We start from the raw sequence: 12,891 nt of genomic DNA, 5'->3' as shown, positions 1-12,891 counted from the left end.
GCGCATTTTAGCCGGAATGCTGCACCAGGTCATCGAAAATTGGCATAAACGGATGGAGATATTCCAATGGAGACGTCGTGGCCATTTGGCAGACTTTTTTTAAAATCATAATGGCATAAAATTGTCTGCAAAAACGGAACTCATTTTGACCTAATTTGAGTGTTTTATTTCATTTTAACATCACGTTTTTCATGACCCTTTACATAGCTGTCCTGCAGGACAAAAAACAGTTGGCTTGCAACGTTTGTCGCAGTGCAACTTCCTTTTAAGAACAAATATGAGCTTTGGTGGCAATACTCGAAAATATTACTATCCGTGAGGAACGATTGGTTCATACAGATATTATTTAAACCGTGTTTTAAAAGGTGAACAGCACTCCCCCATTGAACATCTTGCATTAGCATATCGCGGTCGTTAAAGTCCCAAAGGTTATCACTGTAGAAACTTTTTATGTGGTTGGTTGGTTGTTCAAATGTGAACATGTGCGTTGGTGCCAAGGGGCGCCAAGCGATGAAAAGAAAAATGCATTAAACGATGATGCTAATAGTGTGAAAACCGTATTGTTGTTTCCTCTGGTAATCGAGGAGGATGTAAAACACGTAAAAAAAGACTTTACAGACATAGATGTTGAAAATGATGCCACAATGGAAGAGCAGGGCACAAAGATAACTGACAACAAGTCTATAAGCCCAAATATAGCGACCATTGCCCCAAAGAATTCTATGTCACAATTTATGTGCAGTACTTTCTTGAATAATGTAAACATTGCTTTGCACCGGTAGTCACAGTGTGAAGATACTGAGCGTAAATTAAGATAGAAACTTTCACGCAGCAAAAATAAAGTGCAGTCTGCTTTTGTTATCATAGACGAAACACTGGATCCTGATCCCTCTGATGAAGAGCCAAATGACGATGTGGAAAGTAAAGTCTCCGACGATGGAGGCATAACAACATAAGATGACTCTAACTTTGGTACTACAACCGGCCGCAGCAACACGGAACCCAAAGTCTAGGAGAAGAAACGTATGAGATGTTCGACAAGCAGTGAAGAGGTATACGGTAAGCCACAAATAAAGAAGCGTAAAATTAAGGGTACACCGCCGTGCGATGAGAAAGAAGGAAACCTGACAAAACACTGTTGTGACGTATATGAACAAATAGTTACGAGTAAAATATCATTAATACAACACAGGAAGGCGCATAATCATCATGAATAGTTATGTGATATGTCAACATTTAAACATCACATATACACATATGCAGTCACCAGTTAGTACTAACCACCTCTTTGCATGCCCAACAAACCCAACTCATCTAACACCCTTTTCCCTATGGTCCGACCCCGTCGAAACAGCTTGTTTCTTGGGCTTCCCGATAGATAACCTCGACGACAACCAAACTATTACTTATCATCCAAGCGGGGACTAGATAACCGTTACAACAACAACAACAACGTCACTTAGTTGACGAATACGGCAGTTCCTTTTGTCGCCCTGAAATATGTTCAAATATGAACAATTGAGTTGGTGTCAAGCGCGGCCACTTAGTCGGTGCGATGCAGCATAGGTAATATTTATTAGTGGTAGTAAAAACATGTAACCCTAACTATTATACAGTCCACCCATTTAAATAAAATAAAATATGTTTACCGTCGACAATGCCGAGACAATACAAAAGATATAAACATATACAAACACAAAAGAAGTCTATGCATGCGATACCCATGCATTCAACACTTAACAATGCAAAACATATTTACCGATATTAAGAACTTGCAGATAAACAAACATATTATCTATGCAATACGATGTAATACACATGCATGGCAAAACAATATACACATACATATCGTCCATAAGCACATTTAGGTAGATAAGATAGATTCTAAAAATAGCATATACCCTTAATTTAGTCAAATAAAATTAGAATAAAATAAATTGAGCTCAACGGATGGACCATCTAAGACCTAGTCGCGGCCTACATTTGAAAGAGATAATATTCAAAAAATGAACGTCAATGTTCTCCATTTATGTTTCATTTTACGATTTCTTTCAAAAGTTTGAGTAGCCTTCCGTAAGTAACATTCCTGTTTCAGTGTTCAACGCATGCATATACAATTGCCTAGCAGTCCGCAATAGCGGATAATTCAATTTTACTAAACATAACTCAAATTCTAATAAACGTCATAATTTTCAATTTCGTTTTATGATTTGTCAAAGATTTGAACAATGCTGCCGAATACTTTGAACATTGACTTTAGTAGCCTTCCGCAAACTAAAATTCTTTCAGATCAGACTTTCCGTAATCCATTTCTTTAATCTTGAATGCCTTTGACAGCATCAACACTACTGGGATCGAACACAGGTTCTTGAATTAGGTCATCTCAGCATTTATGACGCTAAGTACTGTGATGGAGCTGTGAACTTTCCAAAAGCCGTGTTGATAATCAGCAAGGAACAGATGGCAAGAGAAGATCGGGTGTAACATGGCATAGAGTGCTTTCACAACTATGAAAATGAAAGATATGAGGTTGGGGATTCATTGTTCCGAATGTCAAATCGCATAATCCTCCACAATGTCTAAAAAGTTCAATTTACCGAAGACTCTACCTAACTGTACCCAAGATCCTCCCGCTAAAAACTTAGCAACTTCTGTCAAAAACTACCATCTAAGACATCTGTATTCATTTCTAGATATTCAAGGATTCATGGGTTTATGACATCAAGTCTCACGTTTCGTCCCGTTTAAAATTTGATGGTATTCATATCCGCGCAGAGAACGTAAAAATAATATCGTGCTACTTATGTACGATGAGAGTGTTTCAGCACAGCTAGCTCGGAAAAAGAAATTGAAACAGTGCCGCGTGAACAGAACTGAGCATTGAATGAAAATTATGACTGATATGTATTGATATGAATATCATTTTGTGAATATTTATGAATACACGTACAACTACTACATTCTATTTCATAGCAGTATTTGAAGTCACTGTGAAAATAAGACCTATTTTTATTTCTTATGATTGATAATATTATATAATTTCATATATACATTAATACACTAAAGAACTTAATAAATATAATATATTACAATAGTAATCCTACCTTACATCATTTAAAACTTATACTTATGTACGCCTTCACGCATTGAAATTATGATTATCACTTAGTGGCAATTTACACACAGACTCTTTTGTAACCCAAACCGGTTTATTGTGGGCGAGGGGACGACGAGGAAAGACGAAGGGACCGTGCCACTCGTGTTCGGGTGGCACGCTTTGTGTTCTTATTCGTAACAGCTCGCTGCTACCCTTTTCAACATTCCTTTTCACTTTCAAATTGTTTGAACGGTTGCAAGAGCGATCGGTTTCAAATGAATTCGTTCACAAATTTGAATTCTGTTATCTATTTTTTGTATGTACTATGCAAATATGTATGCATAGAATAATAGAAATATTTTAAAAAATTGTAAATAAGGAGAAAATGAAGATACTCAAAAATATTCAATTTACATTTTTAATTACATATAGCGGTATTAAATGTAATAACGTCCCAGTATACATAAAAGAATTCTAATAAAAATGGTATCTTTACTTTTTTATATTAAGATGATTTCAAATTTATTTATTTTAACCGCAAAGGAGCTAGTTCGAATATTATTTTATTTAAAATGAGAATTTTAATTAATTCAAGGATGTTTTATAATAAATAGACAAAAATATGGAGTAAAGAAATTATGAATTTTTAATACTTAAAGATAGAAAATTCTTGTTATAAATCTGGCCTTGAAAAAATTATTAGCGGGTATTCAATACATTCTGGTGGATTAGGGAATTCCCGTCTTAAGTATTTCTTTGAAACTATTAAGCGGGTAGGTATTATGCGTATTATTCTACCATATTCATGGTAATTCATTACAAGCAAAATTTGACACCATCTTTCCAAAATACATATGAATATGCAACACGCTCTAAGTGTTGCGCAGTCGAACCGCACAAATATTTTCGAAAATTTTATGAAAAGGAATGACAGAAAAACTTGATTTAAGGTGCTGGACTCTTTTTGCTCGCGTGAATGCACAGAGCGACACTAAAAAAGAATTTGCCAAAAATGAGGGTCAAAAGAGTCTCAATGTAAAAGCACACTTATTAGTAATAACATATGCACTGTACACACTGCTTGAAAGAAGTGAACAATTTATTGCTGCGCGGCAAAGAATAACACGGATTATTTTCGATCAAGGGAAAGTTTTCATGTTGTTCTTTTTGCGTATGATTCTTCATTAAATAATAAATAATACGTAATTAAGAAATTTTTTTTAAGGCGATTTAGAAGTTGACTCTAACAAACATTGTTTTTTGCACAAATTAGTAATATCAAATGAAGGAGGGCATTTTCACTCACAATTGTAGTAAATATAAGCGAAATCGGTTCGGTGTGTTAAGGAAATATAAATATTTTCCAAAATCATCCGAAAAACCGTCGAAGTTGTATTTTTTTTGTCCTTTAGAACCAAATAATGTTTGTTGTACTTAGGGAAGCTCGACCATCAAAAAAAAAAAGTGACTATATTATAAAACCTATATTAATTAAATATGTAGGTAATAATACCATCCTTACTTTATTATATATTTCAAGATATTTTATGGAATTCATCATGAAATAGGTAAATTTGCACATACATACATATGTACTATTGTCCTGTGATATCAAATATATACATATCTATAAATTATATGCAGAGTCGTTTGAGCATTGTAGATAAACGAATCTGTAAGCGTACATTTCTTAACATTGGAATTAGCATTATTTTTTTCATTTAACAGTGAAAATGCTCAGTTCTGATGTTTTTGGGTACCCTGATTTAAATGTGGTATAACACGCTCATTGTTTATATGCGAATTTGTGCCTAAACTCAGAAATACTTCTCAAGTAAAAATTGCTAAAATATCACGCAAATACAAAAATTCCGAACAAATTTTATAAATTCTTAGATTTTGTATACGTTGTACCGCGTTAAAGTTTTCAGAGTGATCCTCTTGTTCTTTCATAGACAATTTACCTATATAGTCATCAAACTTCTAGCTTCTGTACTCGGTGTAACTTTGCAAGAGCTGACTTTAAAAAATTGAATAGGGAACTTTCTTTTTATACTCTCGCAACCTGTTGCTACAGAGTATAATAGTTTTGTTCACCTAACGGTTGTTTGTATTACCTAAAACTAATCGAGTTAGATATAGGGTTATACATATATAAATGATCAGGATGAAGAGACGAGTTGAAATCCGGGTGACTGTCTGTCCGTCCGTCCGTCCGTCCGTGCAAGCTCTAACTTGAGTAAAAATTGAGATATCTTTATGAAACTTGATAGACATGTTTCTTGGTACCGTGAGACGGTTGGTATTGCAGATGGGCGTAATCGGACCACTGCCACGCCCACAAAACGCCATTAATCAAAAACAAATAACTTGCCATAACTAAGCTCCGCAATAAGATACAAGACTGTTATTTGGTACACAGGATCACATTAGGGAGGGGCATCTGCAATTAAAACTTTTTTTTTAAAGTGGGCGTGGTCCCGCCTCTAATAGGTTTAATGTGCATATCTCCTAAACCGCTAATGCTCTAATAACAAAATTCACTAGAAGCAAATGTTTTTAGCACTTCTATTGACGGTGTGAAAATAGTTGAAATCGGGTGGCAACTCCGCCCACTCCCCATATAACGATACTGTTAAAAACTACTAAAAGCGCGATAAATCAAGCACTAAACACGCCAGAGACATTAAATTTTATCTCTGAGATGGTATAAATTGGCTTTATCGGAACCGCGTTCAATATTAGTCAGTGGGCGTGGCACAGCCCACTTTTAGGTGAAAACCCATATCTTGAGATCTGCTCAACCGATTTCAACCAAATTCGGTGCATAACGTTCTTTTCATGTTTCTATGTCATAGTGCGAAATCGGACTACAACCATGCTTACTTCCCATGTAACACCATTTTCAATTCCATCTGATTCTTTCACTTTCCACTATGCAAATCAGGTAACAATGATTATATCGGGGTAAAACTTTGCGTGAATAATGCAATTAAAGAATGCCACCCTGCGGCCAAAAATTGTTTAAATCGAACCAAAACTGTTCAAACCCCTAAGTACTAAATATGTGGACCACAGTGCCTATAGTTGACCTTCTACCAAAAATATCAGTCAATCCACAAAGAAATCTCAAACGAGTATACCATTTGACTTTGCGAGAGTATAAAATGTTCGGTTACATTGAACTTAGCCCTTCCTTACTTGTTTAACTTAAGCTGATTATAATGGAAATATTGAATTTAGTGTATTACATTTCAATAACACTAATTATTTATAAAAGTACAAATCTGTGGTTATCGAAAGAATTATATAAATTAAGAAATAGAAAAACTCGGGCTTTAAATGACTATTCTAAATATTCAGCATTGCGTTGACAACTATAAATAAGAAAAAATTTAATTTTGTGCGTAATCCAATTAGTTTTCAACTCTGTTGATTTGGGAGATACTATAGCTAAATTTTAGTAGTCATAGTCATACGATGATATTAAAAGCAAAAGGTGCTCTTAGTTTAGTTAAACGTTGACCATAAGTATTTATAGATCCTTATGTTACTAAAATTGGAATATGGCTCTGTGGTATGGAACCATTCATTCCTGAACATTTTATTTATCTGACTCACTTTTCAAAATTAAAAAGACTATGTATATACCTTTCTCTTAAACTCCCTTACTTTTCATGACCTGGATAATTTCTCACGTATGCGGTGTGCGCCCTTTACGTCGTTTGGGCGGGAGGAGAGTAATCGTTGGATTATTATTATTATTATTAGTTCAACCACCAGGCCATCGATGAGGCGGTATTCATTGTATTGTGTATAATGCACCTGCATAATTTATAGGTCCTGAGCGGTCGTTTAACATAATTATTGATATGCCCTCCCGCCTCATTATCGCAACTATTTATTCGATCTCACTTTTTAGTACGTTTCAGTCAAATTCTAAAAGTCTCATCATTCTCGAAGAGATTGTTCTGAGTAGGGTGAAAGAGCATACAAATGGTCCGAAATAATTATTTTGACTGTATGGGAACTTAGGGAAGGCCGATTTTGTAAAAAAAAAAATGTTAAATGAAAATCGGAGCGTTGAGGGTGACCAATAACTATTGAGCCCCTGAATAATTATAATAAAAACAAAATATATGTTTATATCTAAATAAAAACCAAACTTTTATACTATGCAAATTCAGATAATACGCTCAAATGAAAGTCAGAAAATACCTCAAATGTCTTCACTACTGTGGAAATAATAGGTATCAGGTTGGATATTGGTCATTCATTGTTCAGAATGTCAATACATATATTAGGTCAAGTAAAAAGTTCGTTCGGTTTTTATGGCCAGATGGCGTTATTGTCCATAGTACTAGTGTCATGTCATACTATACGGCGCTGAAAACGTGTTTATTCGCGCTAAAAGTTTGTCTTTGACAGTTTTTCGATTGATTTACTCAGTTCGTTGTGAGCGCTCGTCAAAGATGGATCAAAGTGAAAAAGCAGCCAAAGCGGCTGAAAACATTAATTTAGTTTATGGGCCCGATACTGTAAACGAACATGTAGCACAAAAGTGATTTGCTAGGTTCCGTTCCGGTAATTTCGGTGTCAAAGATGCACAACGCGTCGGGAGGCTTGTCGTCGAAAATTGCGATAAAATCATGGAAATAGTGGAAACAGACCGTCACGTGAGCACTTACTTAATTGCTGAGGAACTAAAGATAAGCCAGAAAACCGTTTGGAACCATTTGTATAATCTTGGATTCAAAAAGGAGCTCGAGAGAGGCCTGTGAAAATTGGCTGTCCGAGTTTTTTGGCAATAGGGACGCAGTCTCCTACGAGAGGGGTATAATGAAGTTGGCATCTCGTTGGCAACAAGTTTACGAACAAAACGGCGCATATTTGACGCAAATGTACACAAAGTTATCATCTTTTGAAAAAACAATAAAAAACCGAACGAAGTTTTTACTTTACCTAATATTTAAATGAATCTTCGAAAACAAAATATACTTACTTTTCGAAATCATTGGGCCTTCCAGATGAAATAATAATTGCATGCATTTGGGGAGCCAAATCAGTTTTTACGATGGAATTTTGAGAATTGTTGCAAAGCGAAACAGTAGCATCACTTACAGCGATTTGTTTCTCCTGTTGAGCTTTATTGTTTCCGATTGAATCCAATGTTTTTACCACTGGAGCCATAGGAATATACATATCTTTTCGAAAATTAATGCCTATATAAATATAAAACCATTTAACACTTCACTAATAAATAATATAACCAATGTGCATCACTCACTGTCAGAATATATCAAATCTTCTGAGTTTTCTTCAGGAATAGCTCTCTCTGCAGACCTAGAATTACAATGTTTAAAGAAAATTACACCTCTTAAACAACATTTATATGTAAAAATGTACTTTATTTATGTAACATATACTCAATAATGAATAATAATAATAAACGTTTTCATTAAAGTTTTTGACAATTTTGAAGCTATCAAAGATTTTTCCATCGACCCATATAGGAAGGGCCGCTTGCACTAACCTAAGTTAAGGGTGACTAATAACTATTACGGTCATCGTCCAATGTGATGCGCTCCGATCGATTTTCTTTCAAATTCCTTGTGTCTAGTATATGGTAGTAAATTGATTTATAACAAGTAAGGAAATTCTAAGGTCGGGTGTAACCGAACATTTTATACTCGCGCAACTTGCAAGGATCAAAACACGGGAAATTACCTTAGGTGTTGTCAAAATTTTATATTAAAGGAACTATTGATTCGATTCAACCAATTTTTGACACAAAGACATACTATTATCGAGAGTTTAATTAGTTTATTTTATTATATGAATTTCAATTTTATATCTTACACATTGACCGATATTTTCGGTAAAAAGCCAACTATAGGCACTGGGATCCACATATTCAGTACCTAGGGGCTTGAAAAGTTTTGGTTCGACTTAAACAATTTTTGGTCACAAGATACAATCATTGTTGCTTGATTTGCATATTGGAAAGTAAAAGAATCAGATGGAATTTAAAATGGTGTTATATGGGAAACAGTACCGTTATATTACACTGTCGATAGAAGTGCTAAAAACATTTGTTCTCAGTGAATTTTGTTATTATAGCTTTAGCGGTATAAAAGATATTACATTAAACCTATTAGGGGGCGGGACCCCGCTCACTTAAAAAAATTAAAACTGCAGATGCCCCTAACTAATGTGATCCTGTATACCAAATAACAGTCTTGTATCATATTGTGGAGCTTAGTTATAGTCACTAATAGTGGATTTCAACTTGACTCTTCATCCTGACCTTTTTTATATGTATAAACCTATATCTAACTCAATTAGTTCATCCTGATCATTTATATATAATATCTTATATATAACTTGATTAGCTTTAGGTGATACAAACAACCGTTAGGTGAACAAAACTATTATACTCTGTAGCAACAGGTTGCGAGAGGGGTTATGTATATATTAGGTTCGTTCGGTTTTTTATTGATTTTTCAAAAGATCATAACTTTGTGTACATTTGCGTCAAATATGCGCCGTTTTGTTCGTAAACTTGTTGCCAACGAGATGCCAACTTCATTATACCCCTCTCGTAGAAGACTGCGTCCCTATTGCCAAAAAACTCGGACAGCCAATTTTCACAGGCCTCTCTTGAGGCCAACTTCTCACCATTAAGCGCGTTCGCCATGGACAGGAAAAGATGGTAATCACTTGGTGCCAGGTCCGGACTATAAGGTGGGTGCATTAGAACCTCCCATCCGAGCTCCAGGAGCTTCTGGCGAGTCACCAAAGACGTGTGTGGCCTGGCGTTGTCCTGATGGAACACAATTCGGCCTCTGTTGATCAAAGATGGCCTCTTCTGGATGAGTGCTGCCTTCAAGCGGTCCAGTTGTTGGCAGTAGAGGGCCGAATTGAGCGTTTGGCCATAGGGTAGCAGCTCGCAGTAGATGATTCCTTGCCCATCCCACCAAACACACAGCAAAACCTTCCTGGCCGTCAATCAGGTCTTGGCCACCATCTGGGCCGCTTCCCCGAGCTTTGACCACGACCGTTTGCGCTCGATGTTGTCATAAGTGACCCATTTTTCATCGCCAGTCACAATCCGCTTCAGAAACAGGTCGATTTTGTTGCGATTCTGCAGCGATTTGCAGATGGAAATTCGGTCCACCATGTTTTTTGCGTTAGTCCGTGTGACACCCAAACATCGAGCTCCTTTTTGAATCCAAGATTATACAAATGGTTCCAAACGGTTTTCTGGCTTATCTTTAGTTCCTCAGCAATTCAATAAGTGCTCACGTGACGGTCTGTTTCCACTATTTCCATGATTTTATCGCAATTTTCGACGACAAGCCTCCCGACGCGTTGTGCATCTTTGACACCGAAATTACCGGAACGGAACCTAGCAAATCACTTTTGTGCTACATGTTCGTTTACAGTATCGGGCCCATAAACTAAATTAATGTTTTCAGCCGCTTTGGCTGCTTTTTCACTTTAATCGAAGAAAATTTGTAAAATATAGCGAATTTTCTCTTTGTTGGTGTCCATCTTTACACTACAATAAACACGTTTTCAGCGCCGTATAGTATGACATGACACTAGTACTATGGACAATAACGCCATCTGGCCATAAAAACCGAACGAACTTTTTACTTGACCTATATAAATGATCAGGATGAAGAGACGAGTTGAAATCCGGGTGACTGTCTGTCCGTCCGTCCGTCCGTGCAAGCTCTAACTTGAGTAAAACTTGAGATATCTTTATGAAACTTGGTAGATATGATTCTTGGTACCGTGAAACGGTTTGTATTGCAGATGGGCATAATCGGACCACTGCTACGCCCACAAAACGCCATTATTCAAAAACAAATAAATTGCCATAACTAAGCTCCACAAAAAGATACAAGACTCTTATTTGGTATACAGGATCACAATAGGGAGGGGCATCTGCAGTTAAAATTTTTTTTAAAGTGGGCGTGGTCCCGCCCCTAATAGGTTTAATGTGCATATCTCCTAAACCGCTAACGCTATAATAAAAAAAAATCACTGAAAGCAAATGTTTTTAGAACCTCTACCTACAGTGTGAAAATAGTTGAAATCGGGTGGCAACTCCGCCCACTCCCCATATAACGGTACTGTTAAAAACTACTAAAAGCGCGATAAATCAAGTACTAAACACGCCAGAGACATTAAATTTTATCTCTGGGATGGTATGAGATGACTTTATAAGAACCGCGTTCAAAATTAGTCAGTGGGCGTGGCACCGCCCACTTTTAGTTGAAAAGCCATATCTTGGGATCTGCTTAACCGATTTCAACCAAATTTAGTGCATAACGTTCTTTTCATATTTCTATGTTATAGTGCGAAAATGGGCAAAATCGGATTACAACCACGCCTTTTTCCCATATAACACCATTTTCAATTCCATCTGATTCTTTCACTATCCACTATGCATGTCAAGCAAAAATGATTATATCGGGGTAAAACTTTTCGTGAATAATACGTTTAAAGTATGCCACCTTGTGACCAAAAATTGTCTAAATCGAACCAAAACTGTTGCCTATAGTTGACCTTCTACCGAAAATATCAGTCAATCCACAAATAAATCTCAAACGAGTATACCATTTGACTTTGCGAGAGTATAAAATGTTCGGTTACATACGAACTTAGCACTTCCTTAATTGTTAAATATAATTTTTTTCTACCAATTTAGTGCTGCTTACGAAATAAGACCAAATTTTATTGTATTACATTTTTAATAGAACTAATATATTCGGTTTTTTTTTAAATAAAATAAACGCTCCTCTTTTGAAAAAATATATTAGTTGCATGGCGACCCACTCATTCTAATATTAGGGTGTATGTTTAAAAAATTGTTTACGTTTAACTTTCGTTATTTAAATAACTTAATCAATAATTTACGCCTGAAAACCTTAAAAATAAAAATATAATGTCTTCAAGAAAGTGTCAAAATAGTGCTGATACATTTGATTACATAATATGCCGCTTATTCTTTTCATTTAAAAAACGACTTATGCAAATATAGAGACATTTTTAAATAAAATTAGATATGCGGAACACAATTGGCAAATTTATGGAGATCAGAAAGTTATAACTGTACTTAGGTCAACAGGCAGGTTACAAAAAAGGTATACTTGTAGAACGAAAACTATACTTTATACGTAGCAATAGAATCCTAAAAAAAAGATTGCCTTTTTTCTTTTGCAAAAAAGCTTGATGTCTAGAGTAAATATGTAAGTATTTTTGGTCACAAATCACTGAAAATAATTAATATTTTTCGCTTAAATAAAGACAATGTTCCAAATTTTTTGATTTATCGGCTGGTGTTATTCGTTAACTAAGGAAACAAAGCGAATATCTTATATAATATTTATTTAACAAAGCCTGAAAGAGAGATTGGATTCCTTTCTCTTTACACCCAGAATAAATTGTAAAAATTATACCAATTTTAAGGGTCGAACTACTTTAATAAAATGGTACATTGTCTGTTTTAGTACTTACTTGTAACGAAAAGGCAAATAGTTTCCGGTTTCTTCTTGATCATCGAGTTTTACCGGTTCTTTTCTTTCTGTACTTCCAAAAGAAGAAGCTATTGGTGGACTTGTACTGTACCGGGAAAGTGATAAAAAACGAGGCGTCACTGTGCAAGGAACATTTTGAATATGTGATGATATAAAACTTTGATTCGCGTCATCATTGGACTCTCTAGTTCTTGTTGGAAAACTGTCACATCTACCTCGTACAAGATTATAATTTGCTAAAAATAT

The 12,891-nt window shown here is 35.5% G+C and overlaps 1 protein-coding gene across 5 annotated transcripts in view; it reads right to left on the bottom strand.

Moving 5' to 3' along the window:
- LOC106623728 (insulin receptor substrate 1) overlaps positions 1 to 12,891 on the bottom strand; it is an 82,129-nt gene that overhangs the window by 14,753 nt on the left and 54,485 nt on the right. For all 5 annotated transcript variants that reach the window (XM_070106655.1, XM_070106654.1, XM_070106653.1 and 2 more), the window contains exons 6-8: positions 12,626 to 12,881; positions 8,385 to 8,440; positions 8,100 to 8,319 (exon numbers count right to left, since the gene is read on the bottom strand). In XM_070106655.1, the coding sequence (XP_069962756.1) occupies positions 8,100 to 8,319; positions 8,385 to 8,440; positions 12,626 to 12,881 (532 nt within the window). The remainder of the gene's footprint in view (positions 1 to 8,099; positions 8,320 to 8,384; positions 8,441 to 12,625; positions 12,882 to 12,891) is intronic.

Source organism: Bactrocera oleae, chromosome 3 (assembly GCF_042242935.1).
Source record: "Bactrocera oleae isolate idBacOlea1 chromosome 3, idBacOlea1, whole genome shotgun sequence".
Lineage (NCBI taxonomy): Eukaryota > Metazoa > Arthropoda > Insecta > Diptera > Tephritidae > Bactrocera > Bactrocera oleae.
Note: the sequence above shows the minus strand (reverse complement) of the source record. Positions and strands in the feature narration are given on the sequence as shown.